Source organism: Pan troglodytes, chromosome 20 (assembly GCF_028858775.2).
Source record: "Pan troglodytes isolate AG18354 chromosome 20, NHGRI_mPanTro3-v2.0_pri, whole genome shotgun sequence".
NCBI lineage: Eukaryota > Metazoa > Chordata > Mammalia > Primates > Hominidae > Pan > Pan troglodytes.
The window spans coordinates 12,250,354-12,271,013 of record NC_072418.2 but is presented as its reverse complement, the minus strand read 5'-3'; the positions used below and the strand labels follow the sequence as shown (position 1 = coordinate 12,271,013).

Sequence of the window (20,660 nt, the reverse complement as noted above, 5' to 3'; positions counted from 1 at the left end):
GGGTCCTGCAGATGGATGGCCATTGGCGTACTATAGATGACTAAGTGGGGTCCAGTCCACCGAGGTTGTAGAGTTTGAGGGGTCAGATTCTTAAGAACTGATCGTCCAGCTAGGGTGTCCTCATATGGCTGGGAATCTGGAGTAGGCAAAAGAAGATTAGCAGCCTGGTAAATTTCCTGTCTAGCCTGCTGGAGGACTGGAAGGTAGTCCCCTAGAGGGCTGGTGTCTGGAATGAGGTTGGGGCCCAGCAAGAAGGTATGTCCATATAAAAGTTCAAATGGACTGTACCCTGTAGCATCCCGAGGACAGGCTCAAATTCTGAGGAGGGCAGGTGGTAAAAATACTGTCCAGTCCTTTTTAAGTTGAAGGTTGAGTTTGGTGAGGTGTGTTTTTAAAAGACCATTATTCCTTTCTACCTTTCCAGAAGGCTGAGGGCGGTAGGGGGCATGAAGTTTCCATTGAATGCCCAAGGCCTGAGAGACTGCTTGAGTGACTTGACTAATGAAGGCCAGTCTGTTGTCAGACTGTATAGAGGTAGTAAGTCTAAATCGAGAAATTATGTCTGACAGAAGGGAGGAGATGACCACGTTGGCCTTCTGAGGCCCTGAGAGAAAGGCCTCTACCCATCCAGTGAAAGTGGCTACCAGACCAAGAATATTTTAGTTTCCTGACTCAGGGCATGTGGATAAAGTCAATTTGCCAGTCCTGGGCATGGGTGAACCCCTGAGCTTGATGTGTAGGAAAGGGAGGGGGCCTGAGAAATCCCTGAGGAGTGGTAGAATAGCAAATGGAACACTGAGAAGTGATTTCCTTGAGGATAGATTTCCCTGATGGAAAGGAAATGAGAGGGTCTAAGAGGTGGGCTAGTGGCTTGTAACCCACATGGAAGAGGTCACGAAAGGAAGATAGAATGAAATGAGGCTGTGAGGGTGGAAGGAGGAATTTTCCTTGATCCAAGAACCATTTGTCTTGTTTGGGAACAGATTGATAGGTGGAAGTTTCAGTGGGAGAGTAGGTGGGAGTGACTGATGAGAAGGAGAAAAACTGGCCATCAGGGACAGAAGTTGGAAGGCTAGCTGCTTCTTTAGCTACCTTATCAGCATAATTGTTGCCTTGAGCAATGGGATCTGATGTCCTTTGATGGCCCTTGCAGTGAATGAAACAAGCTTCCTTGGAAGTACAGCAGCTTTAAGAAGAGTTTTTATTGAGGAGGCATTAATGATGGAAGACCCTTGTGTAGTAAGGAAACCTCTTTCTGCCCATATAACAGGATGGTGGTGAAGGATGTGGAAGGCATACTTGGAATCAGTATAGATATTGACACGTATTCCCTTTGCAAGAGTGAAGGCTCGAGTTAAGGCAATGAGTTCAGCTTGTTGAGAGGTAGTGGAAGGGGGAAGGGCCATAGCCTCAATGATAGATGTGGAAGACACTATAGCCTAGCCTGCCTTTGCCAGTGATTGGTGATTGGGCCTGGAAGAACTACCATCAATAAACCAAGTGTGGTCTGGGTGGGGAACAGGAAACAGGGAAATATGGGGAAATGGGGAGAATGTCATATGGATTAGAGAGATACAATCATGGGGTACAGATGTAGTATCAGGAATAAGATGAGAGGCCGGATTGAAGTCTGGGCCAGGAACAATGGTAATTGTGGGAAATTCAACGAATGGTGAGTACAGTTGAAGGAGCCAGGGGGCAGAAAGTATATGTGTCAAGTGTGAGGAACAAAATAGATATTGAAAGTTATGGGAACTGTAGAGAGTAAATGGAGCATAGCTTGTGGTTTTGAGGGCCTCTAAAAGTATTAAAGTGGTGGCAGCCACCACATGGAGACATGAGGGCAAGCCTAAAACAGTAAGGTCAAGTTGTTTGGACAGAAAGGCTACAGGGCGTGGTCCCAGCTCTTGTGTAAGAATTCCAACCACACAGTCCTGTACATTGGCTGTGTGTAATGAAAAGGGTTGGGATGAGTTAGGGAGAGCTAGTGTGGGAGCAGCTTCTAGGGCTGTTTTTAAGGAATGGAAAGAGGAGTGGGGAAAGGATTTAGGATCTATAGGGCCAGCTAGGTTTCCTTGTGAGTTTATATAATGGTTTAGTCAGGATGGCAAAACCAGGTATCCAAAGGTGAAAGTACCCAAGCATTCCTAGGAAGGAAAGGAGTTGTTGTTTTGTAGAAGACATTGGGGTTTGGGAGATTAGCCAGACATGATCAGCAGGGAAAGCACGTGTGTTTTTATGAAGAATTATGCTGAGATAGGTAACGGATGAAGAAGAAATTTGGGATTTCGAGGGGGATACGCGATATCCCTTTGAGAATAGATGTTGGAGGAGCCGGAGGGTGTCCTGTTGGGAAGATTTGTAGGAGGGGCTATAAAGTAGGAGGTCATCAAAATATTGAATAAGGTGAGAAGCAGATGGATGGAAAGAAAGTAAATCATGAGAAAGTGCTTGACTGAAGTAACGGGGGCTGTCCCTGAAGCCTTGCGGCAGTACAGCCCAGGTAAGTTGCTGAGACTGACAGGTGTCAGGGTCAGTCCAAGTTAAAGTGAAGAGAGGCTGGAATTAAGGGTGTAAAGGAATAGTAAAGAAAGCATCTTTGAGATCCTGAACAGAATAATGGGTTGAGGAGGGAGGTATTGAGGATAGGAGAGTATATGGGTTTGGCACCATGGGGTGGATAGGCAAGACAATTTGGTTGATAAGGCAAAGATCCTGGACCAGCCTGTAAGAGTTGTCCAGCTTTTGGACAAGTAGGATAGGAGAGTTGTAAGGAGAGTTTGTAGGCTTTAAAAGGTCATGCTGTAACAGGGAAGTGATAACAGGCTTTAGTCCCCTCAAATCCTGTTGTGGGATGGGATATTGGCATTGAGCAGGGTAAGGGTGATTAGGTTTTACCCCCAAGGGATGATAAGGGGTGCACGATCAGTTGCTAAGGAGGGAGTAGAGGTATCCCATACTTGTGGATTAAGGTAGTGAGACACAAGGGGAGGAGGCAAAGGAGGCTTTGAACTGGGGAAAAGGGTGGCAATGAGGTGTGGCTATAGCCCAGGAATAGTGAGGGAAGCAGAAAATTTAGTTAAAATGTCTTGACCTAATAAGGGAGCTGGGCAGGTGGGGATAACTAAAAAGAGTGCATAAAAGAAAGTTGTTCAAGTTGGCACCAGAGTTGGGGATTTTTAAGAGGTTTAGAAGCCTGGCCATCAATACCCACAGCAGTTATGGAGGCAAGGGAAACAGGCCCTTGAAAAGAAGGTAATGTGGAGTGGGTAGCCTCTGTATTGATTAAGAAGGGGACAGACTTGCCCTCCACTGTAAGAGTTACCCAAAGCGTCTGTGATGGTCCAGGAGGCTCCCGAGGTGATTGGGCAGTGTCAGTCTTCAGCTGCTAAGCCGAGAAGATCTGGGAAGGAGTCAGTCAGACAGCCTTGGGCCAGAGTTCCAGTGGCTCTGGTAGTGGCTGCCAGGTGAGTTGGACAGTCCAATTTCAAGTGGGGTCCCACAGATGGGACATGGCTTAGGAGGAATCCTGGGCTGCGGGCATTCCTTGGCCCAGTGGCCAGATTTCCAGCACTTAAAGCAAGAACCTGAGGGAGGAGGTCCTGGAGGAACACCTGGCCTCTGTGGTTTAGGCATTTTGAAGTTCTTATGTGCTGGAGATGTGGCTGGGGTTTATCTCACAGCAGAGGCAAGTAATTGCAACTCAGAAATACAACGCCACTTGGCTGCCTCTTCTCTATTATTGTACACCTTCAAGGTGAGGTTAATTAAGTCCTGTTGTGGGGTTTCAGGGTCGGAATCTAATTTTTGGAGCTTTTTCTAGTCTTGGGAGCAGATTGGGTAATAAAATGCATATTGAGAATAAAATGCATATTGAGAATAAGATGGCCTTCTGGCCTCTCTGGTTCTAGGGTGGTAAACTGTCTAAGGGTTGTTGCCAAACAGGCCATGAACTGGGCTGGGTTTTTATACTTGATGAAAAAAATGCCTAAATGCTAACTGACTTGGGAGAGGTCGGATGAAGAAAAAGGAACATTAACCTCGACTATGCCTTCAGCTCCAGCCACTTCTCTAAGAGGATATTGTTGGGCAGGTGGGGGAGGGCTAGTCATGGAATGAAACTGTAAGCTGGACCGGGTGTGAGAAGGGGAGGTGATAGAAAGATCACAGGGTAGGGAGCAGAGGCTGAGGAAGAATTAGTGAGAGGTGACAGCGTGCTGGCAGTCCTCACAGCCCTCGCTCACTCTTGGCACCTCCTCTGCCTGAGCTTCCACTTTGGCGGCACTTGAGGAACCCTTCAGCCCACTGCTGCACTGTGGGAGCCCCTTTCTGGGCTGGCCAAGGCTGGAGCCAGCTCCCTCAGCTTGCAGGGAGGTGTGGAGGGAGAGGCGCAAGCGGGAACTGGGGCTGCGCATGGTGCTTGCGGGCCAGCTGGAGTTCCAGGTGGGCGTGGGCTTGGCGGCCCTGCACTCGGAGCAGCCGGCCGGCCCTGCTGGCCCCAGGCAATGAGGGGCTTAGCACCCAGGCCAGCAGCTGCACAGGGTGTACTGGGTCCCCTAGCAGTGCCAGCCCACCGGTGCTGCGCTTGATTTCTCGCCAGGCCTTAGCTGCCTTCCCACAGGGCAGGGCTCAAGACCTGCAGCCCACCATGCCTGAGCCTCCCACCCCCTCCATGGGCTCCTGTGCAGCTCGAGCCTCCCTGATGAGAGCTCCCCCCTGCTCCATGGCGCCCAGTCCCATCAACCACCCAAGGGCTGAGGATTGTGGGCACATGGCGCGGGACTGGCAGGCAGCTCCACCTGCAGCCCCAGTGCGGGATCCACTGGGTGAAGACAGCTGGGCTCCTGAGTCTGGTGGGGATGTGGAGAACCTTTATGTCTAGCTCAGGGATTGTGGAAACACCAATTGGCACTCTGTATCTAGCTCAAGGTTTGTAAACACACCAATCAGCACCCTGTCAAAACAGACCACTCGGCTCTACCAATCAGCAGGATGTGGGTGGGGCCAGATAAGAGAATAAAAGCAGGCTACTGAGCCAGCTGTGGCAACCCGCTTGGGTCCCCTTCCACGATGTGGAAGCTTTGTTCTTTTGCTCTTTGCAATAAATCTTGCTACTGCTTACTCTTTGGGTCCATGCTGCCTTTAAGAGTTGTAACACTCACCGCAAAGGTCTGCAGCTTCACTCCTGAGCCAGCGAGACCACAAGCCCACCAGAAGGAAGAAACTCTGAACACATCCGAACATCAGAAGGAACAAACTCCAGACACGCCGCCTTTAAGAACTGTAACACTCACCGCGAGGGTCCACGGCTTCATTCTTGAAGTCAGTGAGACCAAGAACCCACCAATTCTGGATACATTAGGACCTGGCTCAGCTTGGCGAGGAGCAGCCTGAAGGGGAGGGGAGAGGTCAGATGGGTCCATAGAAAAGGAGGATTCAAAGGACAGGAAAGAAACAAAGATTTGGGATGAGTCACATTGGGAGCAAAGACTAGGGAGGGACCAATGTGTAAAGAATGCCTGGATGTCAGGCATCTCAGACCATTTGCCCATTTTATGACAAAAATTATCTAGATCTTGTAGGATGGAGAAATCAAAAGTGCCATTTTCTGGCCATTTAGAACCATTGTCAAGTTTGTATTGGGGCCAAGTGGTGTTGCAGAAGAAAATAAGGTATTTAGGTTTTAGGTCAGGTGTGAGTTGAATAGGTTTTAAGTTCTTGAGAACACAGGCTAAGGGAGAAGAACAGGGAATGGAGGGCAGAAGATTGCCCATAGTGAAGGAGGTAAGTTTAAAGAGAAAGGTAGAGACATGGAGAAGGCAGTGGAGTGGGGTGGGGGTGAGCAGCCCTGGGCTGTAATGTGGGTAAGCAGCCAAAGCAGGCAGCCCTGCAATTGACTTGCCACCAAGGGAATGTGGGTGAATGATCAAGGCAGGCATCCCCGCAGTGATCAGACACCAATGGAATGTAGGTGAATAATCAGGCAGGTATCCCTACAGTGATTAGCCACCAAGGAAAGACTGTCTTCCTGAGTCCGTGACTGGAGCTGGAGTTTTGGGTACACAGATAAAATGTGTCTCCTTTGTCTCTACTGGAGAGGAAAAAGAACTGGAATTGGAAGGACAGAGAGATGGAAGGGTAGTGAGAGAGGCTGGAGAAGAGAGTGAAGAGACTGCTTACCCAATTTGAAATTGGTGAGATGTTCCTTGGGCTAGTCTGAGGACCCGAGGTAGTAGGTGGAGCTCCTCACGGAGTGAGGGTGAGGACGGGGCCGATCTCCCAAGGGAGTCTCCCTGTCCCAGGTTTCAGAACCAAATGTTACACACATCCATGTGAAAAGACCACCAACAGGCTTTGTGTTAGCAACAAGGCTGTTTATTCACTTGGGTGCAAGTGGGCTGAGTCCGAGAAAGGGGTCAGCAAAGGGAGATGGGGTGGGGCAGTTTTATAGGATTTGGGTAGGTAGTGGAAAGTTAAAGGTGGTTATCTTTTGCTGGCAGGGCCGGGGGTCACAAGGTGCTCTGTGGGGAACTCCTGAGACTCGTCCAGAAGAAGAATGTCACAAGGTCAAGAGATCAGTTGGGGTGGGGCAGCAACAAATCACAATGGTGGAACGTCATCAGTTAAGGCAGGAACTGGCTGTTTCACTTCTTTTGTGGTTCTTCAGTTGCTCCAGGCCATCTGGATGTATACGTGCAGGTGACAGGGTTTATGATGATTTAACTTGGGCTCACAGGCCTGACAAGTAGTTCAAGACCAGCCTGGCCAGCAAGGCAAAACCCTGCCTCTACTAAAAATACAAAAATTAGCAGGGTGTGGCAGCATGCACCTGTAATTCCAGCTACTTGGGAGGATGAGGCAGGAGAATCGCTTGAACCTGGGAGGTGGAGGCTGCAGTGAGCTGAGATGGCTCCACTGAACTCCAGCCTTGATGACAGAGTGAGATTTTGTCTCAAAAAAAAAGAAAAGACGTTTTAAAGCAAGGCAGAAAACCTAGAAATTATTTTTAAAAACAATTCTTTTAGCTGCATAGAAAATATTTTTTACATCAAATGTTGAAATAGTAACAGAGCAAAAGACGTAGTTACCTATTTTCTACATGCATAACACATTGGCTCCTTCCCCTATGGCCGCCCTGCTGCGGCCTCGCCCACAGGCCTGGCTATAACTTCAACCCTTTCCTCTGGGCCTGGACCCACATTCCTCCCCGCCCCCTGCCCGTAGCCCTGCCCACAGGCTTGGCTCTAACCTCGACCTTGCCTTCTGGACCCATTTCTGCCTGCAGCCCCCACGCTGAGCCCACCCCAAGGTCCTCCGCAGCCAAGCAGATGGAAAGTAGAATTTTTCTGCCTCGAGGAGGTCTTACACGGCAGAAACCCTAGTCCCGAAACCCCGCCTGGCCCGAGGCGGAGAGCGTAAATGACGTCAGCGGTGCGCCGTTCCTTTTGTGACGCCGGCTGTGAGCGTCTGAGAGTCTTTTTGCCTTTCAGAGTTAAGGCCTCACTGGCCTGGGTGAGTTCCGAGGAGATGAACTGGTTTTGGGGTGATGGACGGGTTTGGCCCGGACGTTAGAGAGGCCTGGCCCGCTCCGCTCGTGTCTGCTGGGCCCGCTAGCGTCCGCTCGGACCGTCGCTCCTCGGGAGGAGTCGGGTTTATAGTTACGGTGTCCGCAGGGTGTTTTCATCTGTGCGCCCCTCTCCAAAGGCCTCCAAAGCAGCGTTTGTGAATTTTTTTCCAGCGGGAAAATAATTGCTGCCTTTTGCATCCGCGTTGGCTCCGTCCCCAGGATCTTCCCGGTTCAGGGACCTGGCGATTTCTGAGTGTTCCGGTGAGCACTGGGTGAAAGTTGGTTCTAGGGGGCCTTTTCTGTCTTCTCTTATGCAAACGAATGTTTCATCTGTAAGTTTGGTTTCGTCTTATTGTGTTGTGTTTTATTTTTGACCATTACTTTCATGGCGAAAGATAAAGATGCTTTTTAGGTTTATAGGGTGTGCGTATTTGTGTATGTGAATATAAACGTTTGTAGACCGCAAGTCTTTCTGCTAAAGAATACTAAGAATAATAACTCATTCTCTTCGAATGGAGTTCCTAGGCCTGTACATCCCAAGAGAGCTTCTTAATCAGACCTCCAGAGGGAAAGGATGAAGGCTTTATTATTCTAGTATCACAATAATCAAATTTACAATGAACAGGATGGTTGGATTAAGGAGTTTGAAACCAGCCTGGCTAAGATGGTGAAACCCCGTCTCTACTAAAAATAGAAGAAAAATTAGCCGAGCGTGGTGGTGGGGTCTTGTAATCCCAGCTACTTGGGAGACTAAGGCAGGAGAATCACTTGAACCCAGGAGGCGGAGGTTGCAGTGAGCTGAGATCGTGCCACTGAACTCCAGCCTGGGAGACAGAGTGAGCCTCCGTCTCAAAAAAAAAAAAAAGAAAAAAAAAAAGAGAAACGAAGGATGTGTGCATTTTAAGCTACATTGATTGTATATCGATGAAAAAAAAAAAAGCAGGCTGGGTACAGTGGCTCACACCTGTGATCCCAGCACTTTGAGAGGCTGAGGCAGGAAGATCTCTTGAGCCCAGGAGTTTAAGACCAGCCTGGGCAACATAGCAAGACTCCATCTCTCCAAAAAAAAAAAAAAAAAAAGAGTTAAATATTCTATACAGATGCCACCAAACTGAATATTTGTGGGCCTAGTCAGCCCTAGGACCCCCAGTTTGAGACCCCTGGGAGTAGGTGTGATCTATACCAGGAGTCCAGAACTGTGGTTTTTGTGACTTTAGGGTTTTAGTCTTATTGGTAGAAGGACGCCTATAGAGTTTTTGTGAATTTGGTTTATGGATAATGAACTGCGGAACTTTCACTGTTTATCATCATTTGACTCCCATTCTGTAGGTGATTGTTTGAGCCACTGTTTCATGTTTGATTAATTAATGATTGTCATTAATTCTTTTTTTTTTTTTTTTTTTGAGACAGAGTCTTGCTCTGTCACCTAGGCTGGAGTGCAGTGGTGTGATCTCAGCTCCCTGCAACTTCCATTTCCCAGGATCAAGCGATTCTCCTGCCTCAGCCTCCTGAGTAGCTGGGATTACAGCCGCACACCACGCCCGGCTAATTTTTGTATTTTTAGTAGAGATGGAGTTTCACCGTGTTGGTTAGGCCGGTCTTGAACTCCTGACCTCATGATCTGCTGGCCTCAGGCTCCCAAAGTGCTGGGATTACAGGCGTGAGCCACCCTGCCCAGCCAAATAAAACCAAACTTTGGTGGAAAAAAATTAACCAGATAAATACTATGAAAAGGTAGTTCTCTTTGAAGACCCATAAAACAGACCAGTGTTAGGCACAGAGTGGTTTGGCCTTGCCTCTCTGACAGTGTGAGCTGGGGATGCAGATTTGATTTGAGTGTTTCCAATCAAGGCCCAGTTGAGGTGCTACCCAATACTTAAAAGTGTATTGTGAGATTATTTTTTCTATGTGTGTGTGCAAAACTTGTACTTGCATTCAGGTTCTGGTTTACCACTTCATTTTTTTTTGTTTGTTTACTTATTTTTATTTTTGTTTCTTTAGAGATAGGGTCTTGCTATGTTGCCCAGGCTGGTCTCAAACTTCTGGGCTGAAGCAGTCCTCCCACCCTGGCCTCCCAAAATGCTGGGATTACAGGCATGAGCTACTGCCCCAGCCGGTGTATATGTTTGACGGCTGATGATTAAGTACTGCTTGTTGATTATTGATTAATACCAACAGGAATCCCAATAACCCTGTTTAAAGAGGAATGGAGATTGCCACTGTCCATTTAGATTAATGAAGTGTCCTGAAGTGATGGTGACATCAATGAAAGGAGGGTTCTGACACGTTCTCACCTCGCGGGATGGCAGCTGTTGATTTGTCCCATGGTAAGCCCTGTTGCTCTTTTTTGGATATCCTGCTCTAGGTTCCCTTTACACAATATAGGGTCTAGTGGTTTGGGCAGCTGGTCATGTTGCTGATTCATTTGGGAGGTGCTGAGGGGTGCCAGAACATGCTGTTTTGTGAGTCAGCCCCTGCCTGTGAATTTCGGAAAGAGGTACTGCATAATCTCCTTCATGAATTCTAATCAGCATGATAGAGTCCCATGCTCTGGGTATATGTTTCCTTACGTGTGAAATGAGACTATTGTACTTTTCCTGATGGGCAGCACAGCTCATCATCACGTTTAGGACTGCTCTGGCATTGTATGGTAGTAGGTTGTATGTTTGCGTTTTGTTTCTTTTCTTTTTTTTTTTTTTTCTGATACAAAGTCTCGCTCTTTTGTCCAGGCTGGAGTGCAGTGGTGCATTCATAGCTCACTGAAGCCTCAAACTTTTGGGCTCAAGCAATCCTCCCACCTCTGCCTCCCAAGTACCTGGGACTGCAGGCACATGCCACCATGCTTGGCTGATTAAAAAAAATTTTTTTTGTAGAGATGGGGAGTTTATGTTCACTATGTTGTCCAGGGTAGTCTCGAACTCCTAGGCTTAAGCAATCTTCTTGCCTCAGCTTCCCCAAGGAGATGGGACTACAGGTGTGTGTTACCACACCAGGCTCATTTTAAAATTTTTTTGTAGAGACGTCTCACCGTGTTGCCCAGGCTGATCTCAAACTTCTCGCCTAAAGTAATCCTCCCACCTCAACCTCCCAGAGCACTAGGATTACAGATGTGAGCCACTGCAACTGGCCTTATGTGTGTTTTCCTGATTTTGCAGGAATATGTGGGAATTTCATACTAGGAGGTAATGACCTCTAGGTAGGTGGATGTGGGGATTATGGTCAGCTCGGGGTTCTCTTGCCTTCATTTTCTTACAGGACATTATCTTTCTGGGGATGAAGAAAAGACACCAGCAGGAAGAATAGTGGCTGACTGCCTAACAGATTGTTATCAGGTAAAAAGCAGCTGTATTCTTATACATAGTGACATACTTGCATCCACCAGGTAGACACATTTCCCTCTAGGCAGAGTTGTCTCCAGACTTCTTTTTTTTTTTTTCTTGAGAGGGAGTCTCGCTGTGTTGCCAGGCTGGAGTGCAGTGCTATGCTCTCGGCTCACTGCAAGCTCCGGTCTCCAGGCTTCTTAAAGCAAATAAAGTGTCACTCAAGGACTGAATCCCCATTTGAATTTCCCCAAGGGTTGGGGCCACCCATATAGGGAGGTGTTAACTTGGAAATCATCCCAGGCCGGGCATGGTGGCTTACACCCATAATCCCAGCACTTTAGGAGGCTGAGGCAGGCAGATTGCTTGAGTACAGGAGTTCAAGATCAGCCTGAGCAACATAGTGAGACCCCGTCTCTACAAAAAATTTAAAAATTAGCTGGGCAAAGTGGTACATGACTGGACTCCCAGCTACTTTGGAGGCTGAAGTGGGAGGATCACTTCAGCCCTGGAGGTTGAGGCTGCAGTGAGCTGTGATTGCACCACTGCACTCTAGCCTGGGCAACAGAGCAAGACTCCGTCTCAAAAAAACTAAAAAAAAAGTGTCCTTTAAGTTGTTTATCAGCATTGATCAGATGTCTGGAATGTGCTGAGCAATGCGCTCAAATAGATGGAAATAAGATGAGATCTTGGGTGGGCACAGTGGCTCATGCCTGTAATCCCAGCACTTTGGGAGGCTGAAGGGGGCGGATCATGAGGTCAGGAGTTCGAGACCAGCCTAGCCAGTATGCTGAAACCCTATCTCTACTAAAAATACAAAAAATTAACCGGGCATGGTGGCGTGTGCCTGTAATTTCAGCTACTCGGGAGGCTGAAGCAGGAGAGTTGCTTGAACCTGGGAGGTGGAGGTTGCAGTGAGCCAAGATTGCACCAGTGCACTCCAGCCTGGGCAACAGAGTTAAGAGTCCATTTCAAAAAAAAAAGAGATCTCCTAGTCTGGTTGTGCTGAGATAAATTCATATTCAAGAAGTGCCATTAATGCACTATGAGTGGAGGAGATGACAGTGAGTATGTTTAGGGTGCGAGGAGTTTCTAGGACCCTTAAAACCTGGGGCTGGTCACTGCAGCCCTTGGAATCCTGCATAGGCATTGGGTCCCCCTTCCTCATCCTCCAGCGAACGCTGATGGGCTTGTTACTTGGCTCCAACCAGCATGTGTGTGATGCTTTAGGATTCAGTGACCTTTGACGATGTGGCTGTGGACTTCACCCAGGAGGAGTGGACTTTACTGGACTCAACTCAGAGAAGCCTCTACAGTGACGTGATGCTGGAGAACTACAAGAACCTGGCCACAGTAGGTAAGACTGGCCTCATCCCTTGCAGCCTTCTATGGAACTGATATGTTTTGTACTTACTGTTTTGCAGCATTGGCAATGTCAACTCTGAATGCAAAGAGAAATAACAGAGACATAGTCCCTGTCCTAAATAGATTTTAATCTACTGTGACCATTCTGAAAATGTGGTCCAAGATTAATAGCAACACCATCTGCCTGTTAGAAATATACATTTTCCTTCTCCACCCAGAAACCTGGAGTTGAAGCCCAATAATCTGTGTTTGAACAAGTTCTCTGGATGACTCTGATGCACAATAATGTTTTAAAAAACACTGGGGTAGTTGTTTCCCCAGAAGAATGAAGATCTCTGTTATACTTCCTTATTCCTTATTTGTTGTTGTTCTTGTTTTGAGACAGTTTCACTCTGTCACGCAGGCTGGAGTGCATTGGCATGATCTCAGCTCACTGCAATCTCTGCCTCCTGGGTTCAAGCGATTCTTGGGCCTCAGCCTCCCGAATAGCTGGGATTACTGGCATGCACCACCACACCCGGCTATTTTTTTTTTGTTTTTTTTGTATTTTTAGAAGAGATGGGGTTTCACCATGTTGGCCAGGCTGGTCTCGAACTCCTGACCTCAAGTGATCCACCTGCCTCAGCCTCCCAAAGTGCTGGGATTACAGGCATGAGCCACCACACTCGGCCATTATTTTGTGCTTGAATAAAAGTCTTAGTGCTTTTTAAATGTGTACATAAGCCTGAATTTTGGTTTAGGGGACAGAAGTAACCAGACTGTTTGGGGCACAGTCAGAGTTGTTATTTGCATTTTTAGCCCTTTTGAAATAGCTTCACCACTTTCATTAGATCTGTAGTTCCTGAATCACAGAAAGGTTTGTAATTTTTTATGAGCCTCTTCCATTAATGTATTTCTCTGTGCTCAGGAGGTCAGATCATCAAACCCAGTCTAATCTCTTGGTTGGAACAAGAAGAGTCAAGGACAGTTCAGGGAGGAGTTCTCCAAGGTCAGTGTTCATGAAGAACAACTCTGGTTGATGAGAAGTTCAGTATGTTTGAAAGCATAATTAGGAAACTTTTTAACATGTACTTTCTCCCTGCACTCTAAACCCCAAGGTTTAGAGAAAGTTAGGAAATATTTAACTTCCCACACGCTTTTATTTACAGAGCAGTCCCCCCTTGTCTGTGATTTCACTTTTCACGGTTTCAGTTATCTGCATTCAACCATGGTCCAAAAATATTAAATGGGAAACTCGGCCAGGCATGGTGGCCCACGCCTGTAATCCCCACACATTGGGAGGCCTAGGCGGGTGAATCATTGAGCCCAGGAGTTCAAGACCAGCCTGGGCAACATACCGAGAACCTTGTTTCTACAAAAAATACAAAAATTAGCCGAGGGTGGTGGGACGCACCTGCTGTCCCAGTAACTCAGGAGACTGAGCTGTGAGGATGGATTGAGACTAGGAGGTCAAGGCTGTGGTGAGATGTGATTGCACCACTGTACTCCAGCCTGGGTGATAGAGTGAGACCCTGGCCACTGACCCCCACCCCACAAAAAAAAAAAAAAAGAAAAAAGAAAAAAAAATTTCCAGAAATAAACAAAACAATTCATAAGTTTTAAATTTCTCACCATTCTCAGTAGTATGATGAACCGTTATGTCATCCTGCCTGGGGTGTGAATCATCCTTTTGTCCAATATATCCACACTGTGTACACCACCTGTGAGTCACGTAGCGGTCATCTCAGTTACCAGATCGAAGAATCATAGTATGTACAGGGTTCAGAACTAGCCATGATTCAGGCATCCACCTGGGGTCTTAGAACATTTCTTTAAGTTAATCATGGCTTTTGTTTGTTTGTTTTGTTTTTTGAGATGGAGTCTTGCTCTGTCGCCCAGGCTGGAGTGCAATGGTGCAATCTCAGCTCACTGCAAGCTCCACCTCCCGGGTTTATGCCGTTCTCCTGCCTCAGCCTCCCAAGTAGCTGGGACTACAGGTGCCTGCCACCATGCCTGGCTAATTTTTTTGTATCTTTAGTAGAGATGGGGTTTCACCGTGTTAGCCAGGATAATCTCAATATCCTGACCTCCTGATCTGCCTGACTCGGCCTCCCAAAGTGCTGGGATTAAAGGCATGAGCCACCGTGCCCGGCCAAGTTAATTGTTTAGATATACGCTCTTTTTTCAGAAATTTCCTACTTTCATTCCCTGATTCTCTCTATTCACTATCAGTTTTAATTTTCATAGCATCAATTTGTAATAAATGATCGAAAAGTTTTACCCCATGTCCTTGTCTTGGCCAATTTTTCCCCCTTTGGATCATTTACATCAAAACCAAATTTTTGATATAGCCCAAATCCCCAAATGTCTTCTGCTTTTTCTTGCCATGTTTAATTTGAAACAAATAGAAATAAGCCATATTGTTTTGAACTCTTTCCATTTCTTTCTCCAAATCCTTTCATTTGTTCTTGTTGTGGTTCACTCTGTTTGTTGCCAAGGCTGGAGTGCAGTGGTGTGATCTGAGCTCCTTACAACCTCTGCCTCCTGGATTCAAGAGATTCTCCAGCCTGAGCCCCGTGAGTAGCTGGGATTACAGGTGCTCACCACCACACCCAGCTAGCTTTTGAATTTTTAGTAGAGGTGGGGTTTTGCCATGTTGGCCAGGCTGGTCTCAAACTCCTGACCTCAAGTGATCCACCTGCCTTAGCCTCCCAAAGTGCTGGGATTACAGGCATGAGCCACTGTGCCTAGCTTGAGTCCTTTTATTTGTTTGTCTGTTTTATTTCAGGATGGGAAATGCGGCTTGAAACCCAGTGGTCTACACTTCAGCAGGACTTTTTGAGGGGTCAGACATCCATTGGGATACAATTGGTAAGGTTTGCATAGGATATTTTTTATTTTCCACCCTCAGAGAAAATCAAGAATTCTGTTATGGGAAGTCAGCAAAAATAAGAGATATTTGAGAGAAGTTGCATACACATGAGAGGGAGCAAAGAATTTAGGGATGCTCCAATTGTGAAACTTGTTTCTTTGGAGCTTTCACACATTCCCACAAGTGTAACTAGACGTTGAGTTTTGTTTTGGTGTTTTTTTGAAACGAGATATTGCTCTGTCACCCAGGCTGGAGTGCAGTGGTGCAATCATGGCTCAGTATAGTCTTGACCTCCTGGGCTCAGGCGATCCTCCCACCTCAGCCTCCCTTGGTAGCTGGGACTACAGGCATGCACCACCACACCCAGCTAATTCTTTAAAATTTTGTGGAGACAGGGTCTTGCTGTGTTTCCCAGGCTAGTCTCAAACTCCTGTGCTCAAGTGATCCTCTGCCTCAGTTTACAAAAGCGCTGGGAGTACAGGCATGAGCCACCACATCTGGCTTAGACTATGAATTTTTTTTTTTTTTTTTGGTCGAGACAAGGTCTTGCTGTGTCACCCAGGCTGGATTGCAGTGGCACAAACATGGCTCACTGAAGCCTTGACCCCTTGGCTCAAGTGATCCTCCCACCTCAGCCTCCTATGTGGTTGGGACTACAGGAACACACCACCATGCCCAGCTAATTTTTTGATATTTTTTGTAGAGATGGAGTTTCGCCATGTTGCCCAGGCTGGTCTCTAATTCCTGGGTTCAAATGATCCACCCACCTTTGCCTCCCAAAATGCTGGGATTACAAATGTGAGCTACTGCACCCATCTAGACATTGAATTCTACAGAAATCTGTTATTATTATTATTATTTTGAGACGGAGTCTCGCTTTGTTGCCCAGGCTGGAGTGCAGTGGTGTGATCTTGGGTCACTGCAACCTCTGCCTCCCAGGTTCAAGCGATTCTTGTGTCTCAGCCTCCCAAGTAGCTGGGATTACAGGCATGTGCCACCAAGCCCAGCTAATTTTTGTATTTTTAGTAGAGACAGGGTTTCACCATGTTGGCCATGCTGGTCTTGAACTCCTGACCTCAGGTGATCTGCCCCCCATCGGACTCCCAAAGTGCTGGGATTACAGGCATGAGACACCATGCCTAGCCAAGATTAAAGTAGATGGCACAACATTCTAGAATAAGAGTTAAGTCATACCACTTAAAATAAATCTACAGGGAAGGACCTGAATGCATGTAATAAAAATGGCATCAATTATAATCACCATTATAATGTTTCTAGCTTCAGATGGGTATGTTCTGTTAATATGTTTGAGAAAAATCCTTAAATCATCATCTTCCCTTCAACAGGAAGGAAAACACAATGGAGGGGAACTCTGTGACTGTGAGCAATGTGGAGAAGTCTTCAGTGAACACTCATGCCTTAAGACGCACGTGAGAACTCAAAGTACAGGGAACACTCATGACTGTAATCAGTATGGAAAAGATTTCCTTACCCTGCATGAGAAAACCTCTACTGGTGAGAAACTTTCTGAGTTTAATCAGAGTGAAAAAATCTTCAGCCTGACACCAAATATTGTATACCAGAGAACTAGCACACAAGAAAAGTCATTTGAATGTAGTCACTGTGGAAAATCCTTCATTAATGAGTCATACCTTCAGGCACATATGAGAACTCACGATGGAGAAAAACTCTACGAATGGAGGAATTATGGGCCAGGTTTTATTGACTCTACAAGCCTTTCTGTGCTTATAGAAACCCTCAATGCAAAAAAGCCCTACAAATGTAAGGAATGTGGAAAAGGCTATAGATACCCAGCCTACCTCAGTATTCACATGCGAACCCACACTGGGGAGAAACCATATGAATGTAAGGAATGTGGGAAAGCCTTCAATTATTCCAACTCATTTCAGATACATGGAAGAACTCACACTGGAGAGAAACCCTATGTATGTAAGGAATGTGGGAAAGCCTTCACTCAGTACTCGGGCCTTAGTATGCATGTACGATCTCACAGTGGAGACAAGCCCTATGAATGTAAGGAATGTGGGAAATCCTTCCTTACATCCTCACGCCTTATTCAACATATAAGAACTCACACTGGAGAGAAGCCTTTTGTATGTGTTGAATGTGGGAAAGCCTTTGCAGTTTCCTCAAATCTTAGTGGACATTTGAGAACTCACACTGAAGAGAAGGCCTGTGAGTGTAAGATATGTGGGAAAGTATTTGGGTATCCCTCATGTCTTAATAATCACATGCGAACGCACAGTGCCCAGAAACCATACACCTGTAAGGAATGTGGGAAGGCTTTTAACTATTCCACCCACCTTAAAATTCACATGCGAATCCACACTGGAGAAAAACCCTATGAGTGTAAACAATGTGGAAAGGCCTTCAGTCATTCCAGTTCATTTCAAATACATGAAAGGACTCACACTGGAGAGAAACCCTATGAATGTAAGGAGTGTGGGAAAGCCTTCACGTGTTCCAGTTCCTTTAGAATTCATGAAAAAACTCACACAGAAGAGAAACCCTATAAATGTCAGCAATGCGGGAAAGCTTACAGTCATCCCCGTTCACTTCGAAGACATGAACAAATTCACTAGTGAGAAACTGTCCATGTAATAAATGTGGGAAAGCTCTCATTTGTTCCAGTTGTTCCAGTTCACTTCAAAGACATGAATGAACTCACTCCGGAGAGAAGAAGCTGCATGAAAATTAACTTAATTCCTGTAATCCCAGCATTTTGAGAGGCTGAGGTGGGTGGATCACTTGAGGTCGGGAGTTTGAGACCACCCTGGCCAACATGGTGAAACCTTGTCTCTACTAAAAATACAAAAAATTTAGCCAGGTGTGGTGGTGGGCACCTGTAATCCCAGCTACTTGGGAGGCTGAGGCAAGTGAATCACTTGAACCCAGGAAGCAGAGGTTGCAGTGAGCAGAGATCATGCCACTGCACTCCAGCCTGGGCGATGGAGTGAGACTCCATCTCAAAAAAAAAAAAAAAAAGAAAATTATTTGATTAAATTGAGTCTGTTAGAGTACATCCCTAATCCGATATGATTGGTGTCCCTATAAGAAGAGAAAGACACAACTGAGACAACAAATAGAAGCTGATGTGAAGTCATCAGATGATGGCCATCTGCAAGCCAAAGACAGAGCACTGGGACAGATCCTTCTATCAAAGCCACCAACCCTGCTGGCACCTTCATCTTGGGCTTCCAGAACTTTGAACAAATAAACTTCTCTTGTTTGAGCCACCCAGTCTGTGGTATTTTGTTGTGGTGGCTCTAGCAAGTGAATACAGTAAGCAATAAGCAAAAACGTTTATAGATTGTCCAAAAGCCTTAATATTCACATGCAAAGCCACACTGGAGAGAAACTATATGAATGTAAGACGTGGGAGAGCCTTCATTGAGTCTTCAGTCCTTTCTACATACAGGAGAAATTACGTAGGAGAGAAATTGTATGAATGTAAGGAGCATGAAAAAGCCTGTGAATGTTCACTATATTTTAATATTCACATGCAAGTTGTCTGGTCGTAGACCATGTGAAAATAGAGGAGAAAAAAGGAAAGAAAGTTTCTTTTACTGTGAACGCAAGGAATGTGACCCCATACACCATACTGGAACTTGGAGTGGACTGAAATCCCATTAGGATTGTGGAAAAGCTTACATTAATGTTTTCTACCTTCTAGAAGGTGTAAGAAGTCGAACTGGAGAGAAGCCTTTTACCTGTAATGCATGTAGGAAGCCTTACATTAATTCCACAGAATTTTTTTTACACATGTAAAATTACCTCAGAACCCTGGGAAGGTAAGGAATATGGTATAACCTTTAAATATTTCACATGCCATAATAAGTACATGAATTCTGATAATACTGTACTGTTTCTTGAGTAGTGTTAGTACCTTATACTATCAAAATAATCCTAAATCCTCCCTCTCAGACCTTCCATCATTACTATATTTCACTTTTATGCCTATACACACACACAAATTAGCATATGTAATCTAATACATTGTAGCTATTTTTCAGAAGTTATCAGATCAATTAAAAATTAGAAAAATAAACATTTTTATTTTACCTTCACTTCTTCCTTCTATGCTCAAAGTTGGATGTAATTCTTATACTTGATCCTCAATACTTAAAGCATTTCCCCCCCTCTGGCTTCTATGAAAATTTTTTGTTATCTTTGATATTCTGTTATTTTTAAATGATATGCCTAAGTATAGGTTTTTGGTGCTCGTCCTTCTTGGTGTTTGCTTAGCCTCCTGGATTTGCGTTTTGGTGTCTGAGTTAATTTTGAGAAATTCTGTCATTGTTTCAAATATTTCTTTCCCTTTTTTTTTCTTTCCATCTGGTATTTCCTTTATATGTAGGATACATCTTTTGTAGTTATCCCACAGTTCTTATATCTTGTTTTTTTATTCTTCTCTTTGCTTTTCAGGTGTGGATGTTTCTGCTGATATATTCTCAAGCTCTTTAGTTGGCTGTTTCTTGGCCAATAATAAGCCTACCAAAGACATTCTTCATTTCTGTTACACTGTCTTCAATCTCTAGCATTTCTTTGTGGTTCTTAGAATTTCCATCTCTGTGTTTACACTGCCTGTCTGTTCTTGGATGCTGTCTGCTTTATCCAGTAGAACCCATGGCGTATCAATCATAATTGTTTTAAATTCCCAGTCTGATAATTTCAGCAATCCTGCTATATCTGGTTCTGGTTCTTACTCTTTCTCTTTAAACTAACTTTTGCCTTTTAGTATGCTTGTAATTTTTCCTTAGCTGGACATGGCATACTGGATAAGAGGAAATGCTGTAAGCAGGCCTCTAGTAATCATGATAAGCTGTGGGGAGAGGGGCAGCATTCTATTGTCCAGGGATTAGATGTCAGTCTTGCAGTGAGTCTGTGCTTCTGCACTGTGAACTTCAGTTTTTCCCACCCTTTAGTTGGGTCAGGATGTATAGAGTTGGCTGGAGTTGGATATTTCCCTTCCTCCAGGTCACTGAAGCTCTGACTAAAACTCCAGGTATGGTGGCTTATGCCTGTAATCCCAGCACTTTGGGAGGCCAAGGCAGGTGGATCACCTGAGGTTGGGAGTTCATGACCAGCCTGAATTGCTTGAATCCAGGAGGTGGAGGTCACAGTGAGCCGAGATTGTGATACTGCACTCCAGCCTGGGAAACAGTGAGACACTGTCTCAAAAAAATAAATAAATAAATAAAAGGCTAGGCGCAGTGGCTCACCCCTGTAATCTCAGCACTTTGGGAGGCAGAGGTGGGTGGATCACGAGGTCAGGAGATCAAGACCATCCTGGCCAACATGGTGAAACCCTGTCTCTACTAAAAATACAAAAAAATTAGCTGGGTGTGGTGGCGGGCACCTGTAGTCCCAGCTACTTGGGAGGCTGAGGCAGGAGAATGGTGTGAACCCAGGAGGTGGAGCTTGCAGTGAGCCGAGATCATGCCACTGCACTCCAGCCTGGGTGACAGAGTGAGACTCTGTCTCACAACAACAACAACAACAAAAACAACCCATCATCAATGCTCAGCCTTTCTTA

At 45.8% G+C, this 20,660-nt stretch overlaps 1 protein-coding gene and 1 long non-coding RNA gene across 11 annotated transcripts; one reads left to right on the top strand and one right to left on the bottom strand.

The window, feature by feature from the left end:
- Positions 1 to 6,353: 6,353 nt before the first annotated feature.
- Positions 6,354 to 7,244, bottom strand: LOC104003251 (uncharacterized). Its single transcript, XR_675823.5, has 2 exons — positions 7,089 to 7,244; positions 6,354 to 6,951 (listed from the first exon to the last, which is right to left on the bottom strand). It is a non-coding gene; the product is annotated as an uncharacterized LOC104003251 (long non-coding RNA).
- A 151-nt stretch (positions 7,245 to 7,395) lies between these two features.
- ZNF426 (zinc finger protein 426) lies at positions 7,396 to 19,333 on the top strand. Of its 10 annotated transcripts, XM_063801117.1 has the most exons (9): positions 7,396 to 7,512; positions 7,739 to 7,828; positions 9,746 to 9,894; positions 10,585 to 10,676; positions 10,823 to 10,899; positions 12,118 to 12,244; positions 13,160 to 13,240; positions 15,020 to 15,102; positions 16,450 to 19,191. In XM_063801117.1, exons 6-9 carry the CDS (start codon positions 12,211 to 12,213, stop codon positions 17,704 to 17,706), a joined length of 1,455 nt encoding a protein of 484 aa, XP_063657187.1. In that variant the 5' UTR covers positions 7,396 to 7,512; positions 7,739 to 7,828; positions 9,746 to 9,894; positions 10,585 to 10,676; positions 10,823 to 10,899; positions 12,118 to 12,210; the 3' UTR covers positions 17,707 to 19,191. The 10 variants fall into 10 exon arrangements, with proteins under 10 accessions (XP_063657187.1, XP_063657181.1, XP_063657188.1 ...); XM_063801111.1 differs by lacking the exon at positions 10,585 to 10,676 and having other exon boundaries at positions 16,450 to 19,333; XM_063801118.1 differs by lacking the exon at positions 13,160 to 13,240.
- Positions 19,334 to 20,660: the final 1,327 nt, after the last annotated feature.

Bases quoted from the DNA above. Each gene is read 5' to 3' on its own strand.
- ZNF426 (XM_063801111.1), top strand. From the start codon at position 9,870: ATGGCAGCTGTTGATTTGTCCCATG. The intron at 9,895-10,822 runs GTAAGCCCTGTT...ATTTTCTTACAG, and splicing joins AGCTGTTGATTTGTCCCATG to GACATTATCTTTCTGGGGAT. The intron at 12,245-13,159 runs GTAAGACTGGCC...CTCTGTGCTCAG, and splicing joins CAAGAACCTGGCCACAGTAG to GAGGTCAGATCATCAAACCC.